Source organism: Sinocyclocheilus grahami, unplaced genomic scaffold (assembly GCF_001515645.1).
Source record: "Sinocyclocheilus grahami isolate Dianchi unplaced genomic scaffold, SAMN03320097.WGS_v1.1 scaffold848.1, whole genome shotgun sequence".
Classification (NCBI taxonomy): Eukaryota; Metazoa; Chordata; class Actinopteri; order Cypriniformes; family Cyprinidae; genus Sinocyclocheilus; species Sinocyclocheilus grahami.
The window spans coordinates 312,846-332,507 of NW_015506027.1; the positions used below are offsets into that span (position 1 = coordinate 312,846).

At 36.8% G+C, this 19,662-nt stretch overlaps 2 protein-coding genes across 2 annotated transcripts in view; both read right to left on the reverse strand.

The window, feature by feature from the left end:
* Positions 1-9,758, reverse strand: part of pcm1 (pericentriolar material 1) — a 37,535-nt gene extending 27,777 nt beyond the window's left edge. Inside the window, exons 1-6 of the mRNA XM_016247678.1 lie at positions 9,638-9,758; positions 7,528-7,645; positions 6,444-6,689; positions 5,877-6,176; positions 4,296-4,466; positions 2,747-2,872 (exon numbers count right to left, since the gene is read on the reverse strand). Coding sequence (XP_016103164.1) covers positions 2,747-2,872; positions 4,296-4,466; positions 5,877-6,176; positions 6,444-6,689; positions 7,528-7,632 — 948 coding nt within the window. The 5' untranslated portion in view covers positions 7,633-7,645; positions 9,638-9,758. The remainder of the gene's footprint in view (positions 1-2,746; positions 2,873-4,295; positions 4,467-5,876; positions 6,177-6,443; positions 6,690-7,527; positions 7,646-9,637) is intronic.
* Positions 9,759-11,557: 1,799 nt separating this feature from the next.
* Positions 11,558-19,662, reverse strand: part of mtus1b (microtubule associated tumor suppressor 1b) — a 41,645-nt gene continuing 33,540 nt past the window's right edge. The window contains exons 10-17 of the mRNA XM_016247668.1: positions 18,801-18,867; positions 16,003-16,217; positions 15,566-15,671; positions 15,371-15,444; positions 15,122-15,217; positions 14,338-14,454; positions 12,693-12,790; positions 11,558-12,582 (exon numbers count right to left, since the gene is read on the reverse strand). Of these exons, the coding sequence (XP_016103154.1) occupies positions 12,375-12,582; positions 12,693-12,790; positions 14,338-14,454; positions 15,122-15,217; positions 15,371-15,444; positions 15,566-15,671; positions 16,003-16,217; positions 18,801-18,867 (981 nt within the window). The 3' untranslated portion in view covers positions 11,558-12,374. The remainder of the gene's footprint in view (positions 12,583-12,692; positions 12,791-14,337; positions 14,455-15,121; positions 15,218-15,370; positions 15,445-15,565; positions 15,672-16,002; positions 16,218-18,800; positions 18,868-19,662) is intronic.

Consider the following 19,662-nt stretch of genomic DNA (forward strand, 5'->3'; position numbering starts at 1 on the left):
GAACTACGCTCATATTTATAATTCCAAACAATCAGTAAGCAAAAGGTGCTAGGAAACACTGTTTTGTACTCATTTATTGACGAATCGGCTGCGGTGCGGCCAACTGAATGCGCTGCTTCTCAGCCACTCACTGCACAGAACAGATGCCGAGAGAGATAACACTTCTCCGGGAAAGTCAGACCGTGCGTTCGCGGGACAGCACTGGCAAAATCTTCCAACTGAACCATAGCTAAGGTTTATCCAAAAAAGTCGCTAGGGTTGTCAGTATGAATATTCTATGGAAAAAAGCAGCTAAAAGGGTCTGAAAGTTGCTAAATCTAGTGCTAATAAAGTCGCGTTTGTGTGTGTGAGAGACGCAGGAACTGATGGCAGGGGGCGGTGGATATTTGTGGCGGTCAATGTGGATATTGTGGATGAGTTCTTCTGTGTCATCACGTTCTATTAGTTCTACAGCTTCAGTTTCGGAACTTTCACGCTTAGTAACACATACAGCTGTTCCCTCACCACAGTGCAACAGTGAAAAGGGACCCCTTTCAAACAGTGTCGCGTTCCGAATGATGTTTAAGCGACATACACCGTTATTGCTGTATTTAAAAAATTCATATCATAACAAAAATAAACACCGGTATTCGGTATGAACCGGTATACCGCCCAGCACTAACATACATAACAGCAATGTAGCAATAATAATTAGTTCAAATAAAGTAACAAAAGCAAGAAATCATATGGTTTTATTGAACAAAACTGTTAAAATACATAATGTATTATAAACAATAGAGCTAATGTACATTACGCATTACAACAAAGGCCTGCAGAGGGCACCAACGGCCTGATTATTATTTTTACACATTGCTGCCCGATCTAATACAAAACGTGTAAACTCAGAGTGAGGGTTTGAGCTTTTATTTTGAAACCGCAAAGTATTCTCCTGCGTTTGCGTAGATTTATAAATGATTTACCTTACAAATCTGATGAAATGACGCACGTTGCGTTCCCAGGTGAACGTTATAATAAACCCAAGCTCACAACAACATGCAGATGGACTTTGAGACGCTCCACACATGTGGAACTGCTGTGAACTGAGCCACTGTGTGACGCATGTACTTAACCTAGATGCATGTAAATAATTAAAGCGTATATACTGTATTAGAACGGCATTGCATATAATTAATTAAATCGTAGCGTTTGTGAATTCACAATTATTTTAAATGGGTTTAATATATCATGCAGCCTTGGGAAACAGCTGCGCCACTTCCGGTATTTTGCCAGTTAGTAGACGCAAACAAAATGAAGTTGAGGATTTTTAAAAATCGAATAGTCTAATAAAATCGACGAATCGCAACAGCCCTAATGACAACATATTTTAGCGACCTTGCAGCCTGTTCACTATCAAAATAAAATACAGTTAAAGAAACATAAAAAGTTACACTGCTCCATTGTATAATCTGTTGCGTTCAGCGTGACCACCGCCTCAATGTGCTGAAATAGCTGATGTGAAGGATGATGTTTTACGTCGATGCGAGTGAAGTACAAAGCAAAGCCTATTAGATAATAAATAATATTTTAGCATCCAGATACGTCGTGAATATGGAAACATTTGGATTCGTGCCAAATGAGAGAGGTAGCCTTATTTGTTGTGGAGAGAAGGAAACTAATAACTGTTTATGTTTGTAAACATTTTGCTTTACCGGCATTTTAGCCTACATTATTTCTAAACGTAATAGTAAAATGCAACGTGAACCTACGTGACTTAGCCTATGTTTTTTTTCCCTCTCAAAATGCAATTTTTCTATGAGTAGCATTTTTTTAAACAATGCAGCAAACATTTTTAAATATCTTAAATACTTTAATGTCTTTAAAGCGTTAACAACACAACAGCGATTTTTTTCTTTTGTTTAGTTGCCTACATTTGGCCAAAATCTAGAAAAGATGATGCTGTATTGGCTGTGGCTAAGCACAGCAGGTTAAGATAGCCTACCAATTCTCTTTGAATAAAGGAAACGCTGTACGTTATTACTATATTATTATTATTATAAAGGAAAGATTATTATTAATTTTTTTTTTTTTTAAATAACGTTATTAACCGGTATTTTTTCTACTCAAAACGGTTTCGGGACGGTAATAATACAGAGGAACGCAGGAACTGAAAAGTTAAAATATCGATTCTGCTCGGAGTGAACCGATTGAATTATTTTTTATTTTCAAGCCCTGATACCAAGTTAGACCTGCAGCAGATAATTAGCCCCTCGGCATCTAAGAATGGGATCAACTCATTGACTGAAGATAAAAAGAAAGTAAAACGGCAGCGTCTAAAAAGCAGAACCTGTTGAACTGCATACGCTTCAAATAACATCATTTTGCAGTTCCATGGAAATGACTCCGCTTCAAATTTCTTCCTGCAGTCTCTCACCAAAAACACATTTTAAAATGACACAATCATCTGTACATAAAAAGTCATGCTGTGTTGCTTTAATGTCACAATTTGCCATTAATTCACACAAAAAACGCCAGCAAAATAGTCAATTATAAAACACCAGACCAATGACAAACTAGAAAAACAGGTCAAACAAGCTAAATAAATAATTATAAAACACATTTCCCATCTGTTAAGAGGAATCAGCAATCCAAGTAGCCAACTACGCTTACAAAGCATGAGCTCTAGATTCCACCTTGCATGCCTGTTGCATCCTGATCAATGTTCAGTTCAGGCATCACACGGAGAGAAGGGGCCTTTGTGAATACTCACAGTGGCACTGGAGGCTTCAGAGCGTGGCTCCAGGTTCAGAGACGTGCTCTCGGCCACTGAGCCTGAACCCACTGCAGAGTCCACTGTGGCACCTTCATCATCATCCTCATCCTCATTTTCCCTCGCCTGTAAAGCGTAGGGAGCAGGGGCAGGGCTCAGAACAGACCCAATTTAGAAGCTGCAGACACTTACTAATACTGCTATATTTTGGTATTTATACAGAGGAGTAAACCAAACAAAGGCAACAGCTCAATACAAAGAACCTGGAAAAATATACATTTTTCATTGAGCTTTACACTCAAAAACATATGCACAGCGAGGACACACTGAAGTGCAAAAAAAGCTGAGGGGAAGAAAGACGACATGTTGCCCTAGATTTGAGCTCTACATTTATCAAGCCTATGCCACTAAGAACAAAGCCTAACACTGCATATCTGTGGTATGATTCAGGTTATTGAGAGACTGCTGATAAATTTTGTGCAATCTGACAATAGATCTAGAATTAATCACAATTAATCTAATTGTTTTGTAGTTAATGTGTTAATGCATTATTTTAAAGAGAAAATTATAATAAAATGAGCAATTATTGGTTTCAACAATTTTGCGTGGATAACCCTCAACGTACATATGTACGTATATAACATTAGGCAAATGTCAGCAGCGATGCACTCGTTTGACTCGTCTGTACTCATTTGACTTGCCCTGTTCTCTTCCTCACAACAATCAATCCAACATCCTTCTTCTCTCATGACATCTCAAAATGACAGAAATCAATTTCAAACTAAATCACTTTAATCTGCTAAATGAATATGCATAAATGCCATTTTAAAACAGAAGATTCCATATTTCTCAAACTACATTAAAATGCCTAGGAAATGAGCATATACACTGAGCTATATAACCTGCAATTTTCCCCACACTTTGTCATCATCTTGTTTTTGCAGCTAATATGCTGTTGCAGCACTCTGATGGCCTTCTGATTTATTTATGTACAAATTAAGTCGCTTTACTCATGATTAATATTTTCATAATCGAGTTTCAATTACCTCATTGTATTTTTTTTTTTTTAAGAAAACCACAAATAAAATGCCTCTACCTGACAAATTTACTTGAAATAGAGGTCTTAAGAAATCACACCTGTCTCTGTGACAATGTCATATCAAAAATAATTGTATTTACACCGTTAAACAATCACAAGCATAAACACTGAAAGTCCTATTTTGGATATTTAGGCAGTAGTCACGAGTCCTTGAACAGTGTTGCAGTTTAGCAATTCACAAATAATGTTTGCATCTTAAAAAGTTGAGATAATCTTCAAATAGTTCTTATGTATTAAGATAATTTACATGACAATTTCTTAAGTATGTTAGACATATATTTACAATACCATCAACCACTGAAAATCCCACAGTACCGGAAATTGTTGTTATATTCATCTAAACAATGATTCATACAAACTCAAAAAAAAAAGTAAGTGTGTATAAATGTCATTAAAGTGCATATAAAACACAATAACAACTTTCTAAAGACCTGAGAGAGAAATACTGACCAACATCTTCTGAAGAAAACGCAGGTAAGACTTCTCCTGTTCTTTCAGGTGAGTGATAAGGAGAGAGAGACGTTCCACATTTGCAGGCACATCGTTCTTTTCCACCAGGTCGTCTCTCATGGATGTGGCCTTCCCGATGTATTCACGAATTTGCACCAGTTTGCTGACCACCTGAATGAAGAAACTGTGTGTGAGTGAACAGAGGTACACAAGCAGAAAAGGAAATAAAACAAACAAATAGAAAGGCAAACAGACTGAGAAATAGATGGAAAAGATAACAGGAGGTGCAAAGAGAGACAGAGAAGAGTAGAGAAAGAGACCGAGGAAGCGCTCTCACATGGACAGTGGCATATTTTTAAACTGGCCTAAATTCTGAGTGCACACTGACACATCTGTGCTCCAGTTTTTGCTCACCAACAACAGGAGGGAATGTTCTAATGAACACAGTGAAGTTGTGCCATCTACTTTTAACATTTAAGAGAAGATCATTCTAAAGTATTTTACAAACAGCCTCCTTGTTATTCGGAATAGGCAGTGTAATAATAGTTTGCATTAATAATACTTGAAGCTTGATGGTTTCAGACTAATGAGGAAGAGACTTGTAGAGGTTAAATCAAAAAAGTTTTAAAATTGTTAATGGTGCATCGAAAGTGTACATAGTGTTTACATAAATACCTAATAAAGTGATCAGGTTGATGAGCGCATTTATGTGTCACAAGTAGGGCGGTCAGGTTTCTTTGAATAAATTTGAGTTCTCGATTATAAAAAAAATAATAAATCAATTGCATTTTGCCTGTGTCTATTAATCGGCAAAATACCATAAGTGGTGCATTCCATGGACAAGAATCCATGAAAAGCATTAGGCTATTTGACCATTCAAGGCAGCACGAAATATTAAAACGATTTAGAAACTACAATAAAGCATAGTGCTGTTGTGAATTCACAAAGGCTGCGATTCAGTTAATAAATAGGCTATATGCGCTGCAGGTTTAATCTGCACTTTATTTATATGCGTGGAGGTTTACATGTGCATCTCAGAGCGGCTCTGTTCACAGTAAATGCTGCTCCACACAAACAGTAATCATTTACATGCGCGGATTTTCTCACATTCCATCTTTGCATATGCTGTGAGTCTATGCTAAGTATGCTAAGTTGCTTATAACATTTCAGATGTATAAAGGTAAATAATTTATAAACCTACACCAACAAAGGAGAATACATTGTTATATTTCTAAACATGCTAACTGTTCATCGCGACTTCAAAATAAAAGTTGAAAGAGTGGAAAGAGGATTTTAGATTGACAACATTTATTTGTTATATTCAACAACAACAGCATCAGCTTGTTCTGTGTGTCATACGTCACAAGCACAAAAAATTTTAATTGCAAATTGAAATTTCAATCGGTTTGAGCATTTTTATTCCGATGAGGTGTTTACATGCCACATTGCATATGGATTGGACTTATAAACCGATTTTATTCGGAATACAATGGTCCATGTAAACACACCTAATGACAAATGCACATGCACACACCTAGAGACAATATTAAGAGATTATAAAGACATTAAACTTTAAATTACCTGACTGCTGTCAATGCTAAGCTCTGCTTTTTCATCCTCCAATCCAAACTGTAGGGCACTGTCTAGACTAAAAGGCTCTTTAACCACTGCTGGCACTGGGGCAAACAGCTCTTTCCCAGGACTCTGTTTCTTGGGTTCCTTGCCCCCAGGTGTAGAAGAGGTGGATGCAGTGGGCTCTTTGCTTTTGTTAGTGTTGAGGTGAATTGGCAGGAAGTTGAATGGTTTCTTGGCCTCAGTTGACAGCTGTCTCTGATTGTTGGCTGCAGTGACACGGCCTTGAGAATCACTGCCAATACTTCTCTGTAGGGGTGAAAAGTGATATTTTGGTTTACCAAATGATGTCACTGACATTTGCATTTGCTTTTAAAGCTGACTTGAAATCGATAGTGATCTATTTGATAGTGAGTATTTGAGTTTAAGTGTTTGCTTCTGAGGATTTGCTTCAGAACTAGTTAAAATCCATGAACTTCCTGTCTTGAAACAGTAGGAAGCTTAGAACTTCAGCCATAATGAATGAGTCAGGAAAGCATGCTGCAAAACTAATCCTGGTTGTAAAGCCCCACTCACCTCATCTAGATCTGTGAAGTTTATCACCTGCCGGAGTCTGTCGAGCTCAGCCTGGTCTGGCACAGACATTTGAGTGCTGTACTTCACATGAGGGAAGGAATGGGGTGTGCGTGCCCTCCGTCGTCCTGCTCCAGGCGTGGACTCCGGAGAAATGTCATTGGTTAGCCGGCTCTCTGACATAGCAGAAAACTTCTTCCTGTTCTTCTCCGAGGAGCGGTTTGCCTTCTTCTGCTGCACTCCCCAATCCTGAGAGAATAGTGGATCAACATTTACAAACCATAAATGATAGCACAGTTTAATAAAGTTTTGCTAAAGCTTTATTGTTTAATCAACTGAGCATTAGGTCAGTGGTTCTCAAACTTTTTTGGTCGCGCCCCCCTTTAAACCTATAAAATAATCTGGCACCCCCTCCCCCGAATCCCCTTCCCACCTCAGACTACCAAATAATTTCACTAAACATTATGTAAAATTTATGCTTTTTTAATTAAAAAAACCTACAGGGAAAAAACACCTGCATCACTTGAAACACTGAAAAATAGCATAGAGAGAATAACTTTATTTTTTTTGTGGGTTTCATGCTGTCTGCTAAGGCATAGGACACACACAGTCTGTCCTCCTCACCAATGACATTAAACACCGTGTCTACACCGGACGCGAGCTGCAAAATATTATTCTCACTTATACTATACTGCAAACTATTCTACCTCAAACTTCCCAGCATGTAGATTTTACATTTACAGTTAAAAGAGTTGAAGGCTAATGATGTTGACAACCATGCTGTAGATTGTTCATAACCTAACGTTTCACTTCTGCAGATTGCATTTAGGGTTTAAAATGTATAAAAGTTGTGTTAATTCGTGAAGATTATCTTGATGAACAAAATATGTAAGACTCATGACCTTTTATTGGTCACAGAGCTTATTTTCAGCAATACTCCAAAAGCCAACAGAAAAAAAAACCTATTGGCTTTTTGTTGAGGGAACCAGAGTGATGCTAACTTCCGGGTTGGCCTACAAACATACTTCATCCTTGCCACACTCTAATGATCCTGTTACGCAGAAGTATCAGTGCGACTGAATCATACCATATTGTTGAGTCGGTCATCTAAGCTTCCATTGGAGATGCTCCAGTTGTGCAGCTCCTGCTCATCTGTGCCATCTTCAAATGGTGTGCCGCCCGTCGCCATCATGAACAATCAGAACCTGCAGAAAACCACCAAATGAACACTTACACAAACCTCACCTAAAGAAATGCATAACCCCAATCCACTTTCTCAGAAAACTCATATACACGGTGCAGCCACACAGCTTCTTGATGTGACAGTTTCATTTGAGGGGCTGAGGTTTGTTTGACCAGCTGCCAAGCAACATATAACACGCCACACTGAGCATGACAACTAGAGCCCGACCGATATATCACTTTGCCGATTTTATCGCATTTTATCAAATGAAGACAAAAATGTTCCTTTTCTGGTTGTCATACACTCATTAAGTTACAATTTTCATCTGCTCAAGCAGAACATTAATGTCATCTTGTGCTTCAGCAAAGTACCTCTGGCTAACACTAGCTAACGTTAAAGTTAGTGAGTCCATGCTATTACAAACCTAAATAGCAAACTGTTCTCACATCATGTACAGTGTAGGTCAAAAACACATAAACGAAGGTCTACATTTTCAGTGCCTCTCCATAATAAACTGGTTAAATGTACATTAATTTAATCGCACCCTGCGATACATGAACAGTGTTGATCCGGGATGTTGTTATCTGCGATCGTGACGGCTATAAGATGAGACTTCTCCTGTTTGTATTGTGATCTGCAAACCCTCACGTTGAGTTACCCACCATATTTATTTTAAAGGGGTTATATGATGCGATTTCAAGTTTTCCTTTCTCTTTGTGTGTGTGTGTGTGAGAGTGTGTGTGTGTGTGTGTGAGTGTGTGTGTGAGAGTGAGTGTGAGTGTGTGTGTGTGAGTGTGAGTGTGTGTGTGTGTGTGAGTGTGTGTGAGAGAGAGAGAGAGAGAGTGTGTGTGTGTGTGTGTGTGTGTGTCACGCGACTCTATTGCCCTTTCAGGCTTGAACTGATGGTAAAACTAACGACATTATTAACTGTCTTGATATTTACTTTGAAAGCTGATGCTCGCGATTATGGTAAGGGGCGTTACATTTCCGACGCGTGCTTGTGGTGTTCGGCCAATCACAATGCACTGGGTCAGCTGGCCAAAATTGTGCAAAAACATCGTGGGACAAGGTTTTCACACTGACAGCTGTCATTGTAAGAGAGTGAGCAGCTCCGTCTGTTTGTCCGAGGGAGCAACAGTAACTGGGCGGGGCAGGGCTTACCGATAGTTCAATTGAATTTAAATAAAGTTGAACTTTACTGTTCAGTGCACTGATGTCAGATTAATTTTGGATAATAAAGTTTATTGTTAAATGCCCTGCCTCCATTACATATCTTTGACACGTCATTATAAGTGTTTGATCACCACATTTGAGTGTTCATTGCAAAAAAAAATGTATGTATATACAGTATATTCTGTTTAAGTATATACTGTATTCTATATATAGTATCAGTCAAAAGTTTGGACACACGAATGGGAAAGTGCCCAAACTTTTGACTGGTACTGTACTATAATATACACAAAGAATATCGGCAGATATATCGATATAATATCGTTATCGACCCCCCAAAAACCAATATAGGTCAGGCTCTATTGACAACATTAACTTGAAAAAACTGTAGATAAATGACAGACCTACACCACAGTATAAGTTCTTATAATATCCTAAAAAAATTACCATGGCAATACCATGGAGCAGTAATTGGAATACAATTGTATTTTGATAAGTATGGTACTGAATCCACTTACATCAGTGATCCTCAAATCTGGCTCCCGAGATCCACTTTCCTGCAGAAAGTTTAGCTCCAACCCTATAATCAAACAAACCTACCTGAGATTTTCTAATGATCCTGAAGACATTGATTAGCAAACTCAGGTGTGTTTGATTAGGGTAGAGCTAAACTCTGAAGGAAAGTGGATCTCGAGAGCCAGATTTGAGGATCACTACATGGTTCTCCAAAGGTACTAACGTTACCATGGTACGACCATAGTACGTGTATTAAAAAAACACATTACTATGGTTTATATCCAAAAAGAAGTTAGGCTAACGTTACTGTTACTTAAACGTAACTTACTTTTCAAAAAGACGTCTGTGCTCTTTGTTCTCCGAGAAATGTGCGCTGAGGTCTGGTTTTGGTCTTATAATCTGCTCGTTTGTGAGAGAAGAGTCCGTTAAAACGGTTAACCCGGTCAAACCGCTCAGTTACCCGGCTAACTGTCAACACTCGCTTCTCTCTTACATAGGCGCTTTCACCTGTGCAGGTGAAACTATGCTGAATAAGTTTAGAGTAACGTTAGTTTACGATATTACAAACCAACGGTTGTTATAAATTAAGTACAAGCTCCCTCACAGACATACAATCCTCGAGCATAATGACTGACAGAGACTTTAACAGACGCGTGAAAGCTTTTTGGTCTGTCACCATGGTTACCATGGTCACCTCTGGCACAAGCCTTGGAACTCTTAGTTCCCCGCGAAAACTCCCGGCTTAGAGAAACAAACCCAACACAGGGTCACAACAACTAAACCAAATATCCCACGTCTGATTAATATATTTATAATAAAGATAGGAGATTAGACGCTAAATCACACATTAGCTCAATAGTGTATTATTCTAGCTTGACATAGGACTTGGTGCTCTTAAACTCGTCCATCTGACACAAAGGCATCTGACCGGTGCATCATTCTCTCACATAATACGATCCACTTGGTCCACCTTCAAGCGTCCCAGATCCAATTGTCCCACTTAAAATGTTTTCCATAATAATAAAACGAGAGCAAAACTTTCACATTTGAGTGGTATTTCACTCCGAGATACGAAATATGCTGATATTTCTTGAAATAACTTTGCATGTCTTTAGTGAGGGAGCTAACTTAGCAAGCTAACAGAAGTTGAACGAGAAACAACTGAACGAGCACAGCTAACGTTAGCAGGCTGTTTTACTGAATAATCAGGAAACTAATTAAGGAATAAATTAAACGGAACACAATATGTCAACATGGTCTCTAAATGTAAATGTCTTGTATCAGAAATGCTTTAACGTTTGAAAATACAACTTTCATCTGAGATCCATTACTTTTTAATACATTTAATTCAAAAATAAAATAAAAAAGTCTTGAATAAGTTTGCTGAAACTTTGCTTAACCCACAGAAACTCCAAATAACTATTAATACTTTAAGTTAATTTTGCTTTCCTTTATCTGCAGTTTTTATATTGTAAAAAAAAAAATGTGGAAATACATAAACCTAAAAATAGCTCAATAAAATGTGTGCCTTCAACTCTTAAGCGCAAGAAAACTTTTGCTAATATTAGAATCTACAAAGACTACTTAACATATTATATAAAATATATTTTTGTTCGTAACCGTACTGTAACTTGTCAGTATTCCACTCTTCCAAACGAGCATTCAATTCGCATTTCCAATTATGTCCACTAGATGTCACTCTCGCGTGATTTGTCGTTCCATTTACAGTGAAAGTTTTAGCTTTAACCACAAGGTGGCAGAATAGGCTAAAGTGATAGTCTACTTCAAATACAAAGTGTAATATTTTACTCTGCTCTGCCTCATGCCGTTGCAAACCTGCATGACTTTCTTTCTTCTCTGGAACACAAAATAAGATATTTTGAAAATTGTTGTTTTGGTTCCCACTGACTTACTGTACGTACAAAAAAAAAATACAATGGAAGTCAATGGGAGCCAAAAGTGTTTTCATTTTTGGGCAGACTATCCCTTCATTAACACTGAAACTATCAATTTAATTTCAAATCAGAGCAGTATAAAAACACATTCTATTTATTTTTTAAAAAGGCCGTGGAATAAAGAAAAATTATAAGAATTATGTATAAAATAAAAAAACCCGCCATCATGCTCTCTTGGTCAAACTGCAAGATAAAATTGTGTGGAAAGCTTCGAGTTCACAAACATCTTTTTTTTGGTAACATTTTTATTTATATTTCCTCGAATGTATGTATGTACTTTATTTAAAGAAATTGTAAACTTCAAAAAATAAACCCTGTGTGCTGTTTGCATTAAAATAAACGATACAAAATATAATAGAGAAACATCCAGAAATGTAATGCATTAATTACAAAAATAAAATAAAGCAAAGAAGGGCCCTGTGGTTGAGATAGGGACACATTCACACCTTAAGCGTTCTGGATGTGTGGGCCACTGGACACAGTTTGGGAGAGAAGTAAATACATTCCACAATATTAGGAATAGAGACCTGGATCTACAGTATATGCAGTTCAGAGGTGTGGTTGAGATTTATGCTTCTTTCTTGAAATGTCTTTTTTTTCCTTTCTGTATTCATGCTGTAAAATGTCAATCCAAGCAAACAGGGGACTTCTGTTTTCCATCCTTTTTGCAAATATCATATAGTGTTCTTGTCAGCATACAAAAAAATGACAGCTTTACACCTTGACTTACTATGCACAAACCATTTTAATAAAACAAAAATAAAAAGGATAAAAGAGCACATGTAACAGAAAATGGCAGTCCGAGGAAGAGATACTTTATGTACAAGCCCTGAGGTATGTTCCCTCCTCAGAGAAATGTTTGTGTATGTTTGTGAAAGAGATTGAAGGAGGGAGAGACAGACAGACAGACATTAAAAGGACAAACAAGCGTGTAACTGAACAAGGCAATTCCTTGATCTAGAAGTGCAACTGTGCATCATTGTCTTTAACTGGAAAGGGAACATTTATAAACTTTACAAGCCTTTACAAACTGTACAAGTCCTATTATAGGAATAAAATGGCCAAAAGGTCCATATGTGCCTCTGAGCAAGCGTGGTCAGAGTTCAGAGGTTATCTGGGTGATATCGGGGCTGTGGAGAAGGAGGCAGAGTTTGGAGGCGAGTGGAAAGGAGAGGAGGGTGAGAGGCGTCGAGGGCTGCAAAGGTCCCCGTTGTGTAGTTTCCACAGCAACTCCTCGTTCTCCAAAGATAGCCGTTTGTTGACCTTTGACTCTTTCTGTAGGGTCTGTTGAAGCATGGCCTGCTCTGAGGAGAGCTGCCTAAAGTCAAACAAGGAAAAAACGTTTTCCACTTTGAAAATTGAATACACTGATATTATAAAGGAAATGCTATGCTGGATCCAAGAAATACACAAAAGAATTCTACTTACTTTGAAAGTGCAGCATGTTTGTCCATCCGAGCCTTGTAGTCCTCGTTCTCCTGCTGGACCTTCTTTAAACACTCTTGCAGTTTCAAATGATCATCAATCTGTAAACAACGTTAAAAACATGAATGTATTATTTATTCATCAAAAAGAAGCTATACCAATGGTAAACCCAAAGTTAAGTTAAAAATTACAGTTTTTGTCTTTATAGATTTCTCTGTGTAACGAGTTTAAATGTGGCAAGTTACAAAAATATTTTCTCTTTATTCTGCAGAACACAAAAGATATTTTATATTTATCATTGTTTTTGTGCATACAGTCAGTACACTGAAAAATAAAACTTGTAAGATTTACTTGATAAAATCTTTGTAACAATTTACACCAACACATTTTAAAGGGGTGCCATTATGCTTTTTGACTTTTTCAACTTTAGTTAGTCTGTAATGTTGCTGTTTGAGCATAAAAAAAGATCTGCAAAGTTACAAAAGCTCAAAGTCCACTTCAAAAGGAGATATTTTATTTAACAGAAATCACTTTTCAAAAACTACAATGAACGACTCATTTGGACTACAACGCATATTTTCCGGGATATCACAAAGATCGACGAATGGGACGAGACCTGGTTGAGCTGCACTTGAGAAGGCAACGAGTGTTATCACTGTGTCGGAGACACGCTAGCTTTCCCAAGGCAGACGAACTTAGAGTGTTTGCAATCATCCGATTGTGCCAATCACATCACACACTGGCCCAGCTAGCCAATCACAGCACATTTCGTATTTCAGAAGGCGGGCCTTCATTTGATACAGGAACTATTCGAGCCGTTCATGCCAGACTGGGGAGAGAGGTGTTGTAATAATGTAAAATATGTGAAAAATAATGTGTTTTTTTCGAACAACTTAGTATGAGAGCCTGTTCTAGTACACCCCCAAAACAAAATCAAGACTTTGTAAAAGAGCATAATAGGACCCCTTTAAGTAAATTTTACTGTTACTGCTCAGTACAATTTACCTGTTATTGTCGAATAAAATCTACATACTATTGAACTTAACGTTCATAAAGAAATTAAGTAAATATTACATAATTATATTTGATTTCACATATAGAATTAAGTCAAATTACCTAAGTAAATTTAACAAAGAATATAAGTAACTTTAGCTTGACCAGTAATAGTTTGAGTATTTTTTACTTAGTCAAGGCTCTCTGTGATTTTACTCAATATAGCACTGAATTAAACCACGCTTTTAAAGTTTTTTTTTTACTCAGAAACATCCAAGACACCATATCTACATAATTAATAATGCAGCACTCATCCGAACAGAGACTTCAATACTTGGTACACAATACACAATGACAGCAACATTCTGTTGACCGGTTTTTTTGAGTATAAAATGAATGTTACTAAACCTGACAACAAAAGCAATGATAAAACAGAGTGACTACAGCTGGAAAACAGCAATAAATAAATAATAACAAAATTAAACTTATTTATTATTCATGTCCCAGTTTATGTGAACACCAGTATCAGAAAAGCTGAGTAGGTTTTACTTAATTGGATAACATTGATATTTATGCTTTAATTTCTGCTTATAATGCCACGAGGAAGCTACAGGGGCATCTAACGCATATTTATTACATGTGTGCATATTCTCACCAGTTTGTCCATCTGCATGAGTTTCTTGTCTTGCTGGTGTATCTGGTTGGTCTTTATTTCCAGCACGGCTCTGAGACTCTCCAGCTCTTGTTCCAAAAACAGTGTGTGAGCGTCCTTCTGCACACAGAGAAAAAGGTGCTCAGTTTGTGTTTACGGCATCTGGGACTACAAAGAAATACATGGAGTATCTCTACGGGTCACAGGCTTGGTATGGGTCACAGTAACTAGATGGTCAATCAGATGTCCCACTAGCCCTCTTGAAACTACGGTTGGGGATGTCATTGTTGTTGACAAGCACACCAGAATAAGAACAGAAGAACCACACAAATGTAAAAATTTCTAATGGACTGCATTAGGACACAGTTCTTGGCGTCAGTGTTGTTATTTATAACTATTAACAGTCATTTTTGTTAATAGAAAAACAGCTGAACTACAATAACATGTAAATAATGCATTACATTTAAAAAATTAGAAATGCTGTCTAAGTGAAACTAAATTGAAGTACTAAAATTAATACAACTAAAATTGAAATAAAAATAAATAAGCCTAACAGAAATATTAAAAAAGTAATAAATGACAAAAAACCATAATGAAATTACTAAAACTGAAAATATGACAATACAAGTCAAAATATTAATAATTATAATAGTGTATTAGCATTAGTTTTGGGGCTTGACATAAAATAGTGAAAAAATTATTTAAATTCAATTACACTAACTGTAAACCAGCAATGTGGTTATACTGTGAATAATACAGATTACTGCAAAAGCATTACAAATTTTACCTGACTTTTGTCTGCCAGAGCTCTCCTCCATTCCTCCTCTTCTCTCAGTCTTTCTTTCAAAGCCTCGTTTTCTGCTGTCAAAGTCTGAATTTTCTCCTGTAGGGGAGAGAAAGTGATTAAATAAACAATTACCAAAAAGCATATACACATTATTTTCAATTTGCAAATTAAGCATACTATGAATACTATACATTTTAAAGATTAAAAGTAAGTTAATTCATATTTGCATGTTAAGACGGCGATGCATACATTGAGCATGGCTTCAGACTCCTTGAGTGTTTTATCAAGTTCTTCCATGTCCTGTTCATGAGTCTTCCTGAGCTCTGGAAAATGAAAAAAAAAATTGATAGATTTTCCTCATCTGACAGAAAGATTAGATCAAAATCTAAATACATTACATGTAATGAAAGGATAAACAATAAGCCTTTTGATGAGTGAAATTACCTGCAAGTGAAGTCTCATGTGCCTGTTTCAGTGTTGCTATCTGCTGAGTGTGTGCCACTTCCTGTTGGCTCCTCAGTGCTTCCTGTTTGCTCCTCACATCCTCCACCTGTCAGTGGAAACCATACTCATCTTCATCAAACAATAAATGTACTTTATTTTTTGCTCAAGTTGCACTGGTTGGTATTGCAGGGCAGATGCACCATCACGTAAAAAATGTTTTTAGTTACTGATGCCATTTATTCACAGTCAAAACAATTATAAATTAATGAATTTAAAAAGACAAACATTAAACAAAAAAAAAAACGGTTCACACATTCAGAAAATGCGCTCACAATAAACCAGACGTAATATTGCGTGATTAGAGCCCATTTAACATGATTACATGACACATGATTTCTGTGTGTTGTAAGCAGAAGCAAGCCCAGGTAAGATCCTACCTGCTGCTGCATGAGCGCCCTGCATTTATCCGCCTCTCTCTGATAGGCCTCGTGGGTTTTGTCCCATTCTGCAGAGTAGAAGTCCTTCAGCCGCTCCTCCAGCTGCTGTAGTTCTGTCTGATGCTGCTCCTGTAGTTTCTGAAACAATGCCTCCAAAGTTACACGCACCTCCTCCTTCTCTCTCTCCAGCTGTTCACAACACGAGACAGAGTTACCTGGGAATTAAGTGATAGAGAGGAGCATGTTAGGAAGAAGATGATTCTTGAACCTGTGGTCCTGACCTTCAGAACTCTCAAGAGTTACATAAACTTGGCTTTGTCTTAGTGCTTGGTCTGGATCTAAGTCTTGGATTCAACTACTCCATATCTAACATACTGTGGCTACTTGAATTAATGCTGGAATAGATTATCTTTTGTTTACAACAATATTTTTTGGACAGGCCTTGGTCTGAATTAGGGTTTTGAAGAATTTGGTATTAGTCTTGATAGAAACTTGAACAGATTCTCAAAACCATCAGTACATTCTAGATTTTATTAAATTTTTTAGATTGTGACTATTGTACGGCAAATAATTTTTTTTATTGAATCTAGAATGTTCAGATGGTTCAGACAAAACAATATAGAATCCACCAGTTGGCCAATTTTCTAAAGAGTCAGTAAAATCCACAATAGAACCTACAATGTACTGGTGGTAAAATTCCTTAAGTTGTCAGAATTCTATTCTAGATTCTACGGACTCTTCCGCGAATTAAAAATGTAGAAATCTAGAAACTTTTGATGGTCAATTCTCTAAAGAGCCAGTAGAATATAACACAAAATCTAGAATGAACCATGGGTTTAATTCGGCAAAGAGAATACAAAATAGAATTAACCTAGTGTAAATTGCAACAGAAGAACATTTCTAAAAGTTAAAAATACTGAAAATTGTTTTTTTTTTACTGAAATAAAGATTAAATAAAATAATAAAAAAACAATAGAACAGAAATGTTCTAGACATTTCTAGAAAAAAATTGAAATGTAGAATAGAACTGTACTAGAAATGAAATAAAATAAGTTTTAAGTTGAAGTAATAAAATTACTAAAAATAAATTAAAGCTAAAAAGAAATATAAAAAATAGTAATAAAAATAAAACAGCACATAACAAAAATCCCAGAACTTTAAAATTAAAATAATGAAAACTGAAAATATAAAAATAAAAGCTAATTCAAAATATGAATTAATTCCATAATAATAATTAATTATAATTGTGTGTGTGTATATATATATTATTCAGCCAGTATAATCTGGAACATGCTGATGTTTAATTCCCAATAGAATCTAGAATTTAACAAATTTAATTAGCTAAATATTCTGTAAAATCAAGATTTGAATCTAGAACATACTGTATTAAGAATTCTATTCTTTAAAAAATTGAATTATCAGTACATTTACATTAAAATGACAATTACAAATTCTGCGGAGTGCAGTTAGGATTCCTCTCAAATTTTCAATGGACATTTAAGCCTAGCATGCATGTGTTTCTGAAGCCTCAGGATAACTATTTCTTTGAATTCTGTGAGGACTGAACCAGCAGCACAGTGTAATTTGGCCAACTGCACCTTCAGACTTGCATACAGGAGCCAGTGTGAGTGAAACAAAGGCTATGACAGTGTGTAAGGCCAGACTAATTAAACATAACAAGCTGCACAACCCTAACGTTCTACAGCATTAGAAATGTGTGTGCCCAAGCTTGCCAAGAATGTGTGTGTATTTGTGTTCAAGGTACGAATGGATTGAGGAGTCGTATTTTGTTGCTAACACATACAAATAAATACACCAACTCCAAACACAATAAAAGGCAGTCAAACGTCTACAGGGCGTAATAAAACAGGTGGAATGTGATTGTCGTGTGGTTGTTAACATCGGTTTCCCAATTTCCAAACAATGAGCTGTACACTTCCATCAATACGATGCTCATCAGAACAGAGAATTCAATAGGATAAAACATGAAACAGCCTCACTCTGGAATGTAGAGAATAATATCATCTAAGAACAAATATGTGACTGGCAATTCACAGCAAGGTAATAAAGCTTCAAACACAAGCTAAGTGGTGTTAATGATAATATAGACAAAGAAATAATACATAGATCACTAGAATTTAACATTCTCTAAAGAAGAGTTGAGTGAATACGGCTAAATACGGCTTGGGTAAATAATCCGTAAGAAGAAGAAAAAAAAACGTGCTAAAACAAATTCTGCAATTCTAACTAGGTGTGACCCCGAAACTAGACATTCACACAGACCTATTTTGAAACAGCCTCACTCTGGAATGTAGAGAATAATATCATCTAAGAACAAATATGTGACTGGCAATTCACAGCAAGGTAATAAAGCTTCAAACACAAGCTAAGTGGTGTTAATGATAATATAGACAAAGAAATAATACATAGATCACTAGAATTTAACATTCTCTAAAGAAGAGTTGAGTGAATACGGCTAAATACGGCTTGGGTAAATAATCCGTAAGAAGAAGAAAAAAAACGTGCTAAAACAAATTCTGCAATTCTAACTAGGTGTGACCCCGAAACTAGACATTCACACAGACCTATTTGATCAGAACTGTGCCCTTGAGCAAGGCAGTTATTCCAAGGTTTCTCACAGAGACTTTCCCTACAATTAGTGTTTTTTCAAGTCACTCTGAATAAAAGCACCTGTTAGATGACAGCTATCTAACCAAGATGAAAGCTTACGGTCTGTGAGCCTTGAAAAGGGACATAATAACCAAGTCTCTGTGTGTGACTGGACATGTGTTGCTTACCCAGTTGCTCTCGCAGGTTGTTGATTTGGACAGAAAGTTCTTCCCTCTGTTTGACTGCCACCTCACGCTATAATAAATGTCAGAAGAAACAAAACCAAAAATTAGTCACTCAAACAAATTAAGAAAGTGTAAAAGCATAGCTGGCAATAAAATGTCTAACATAAAGAAAGATTTTAGGTAAAAGAATATGTGACCCTGGACCACAAAACCAGTAATATGGGTCAATTTTTTAAAATTGAGATGTATACATCATGTGAAAGCTGAATACATAAGCTTCCCATTGATGTATGGTTTATTATGATATCATTCATTGCCAAGTAAATTACACTGTCAAGGTCCAGAAAAGTATGAAAGACATCGTAGAATCGTCCATCTGCCATCAGTGGTTCAACCGTACCGTTATGAAGCGACGAGAATACTTTTTGTACGCGAAGAAACCAAAAATAAGGACTTTATTCAACAATTTGTCTCCTCTGTGTCTCTCCGCATCACCATTTTGGAGAATATCCGCTGAACGCAAGCAGCGTACGCTATTCTGTGTCAGCCGCGCTGCACGGATGCGCTGTTTTCGTTCAAATCAAAGTGTAAATACACGTAGAAAACATATCCTTGTGTCACGGCTGACACAGAAGAGCGTACGCTGTTTGCATTCAGTGGTTATTCTCCAAAATGGCACTACGGGGATGCGGAGAGACACAGAGGAGACAAATTGTTGAATAAAGTCTTTAATTTAGTTTTCTTCACGTACAAAAAGTATTCTCGTCGTTTCATAACGTTATGGTTGAACAACTGATGGCAGATGGACTATTCTGACGATGTCTTTCATACTTTTCTGGACCTTGACAGTGTAATTTACTTGGCA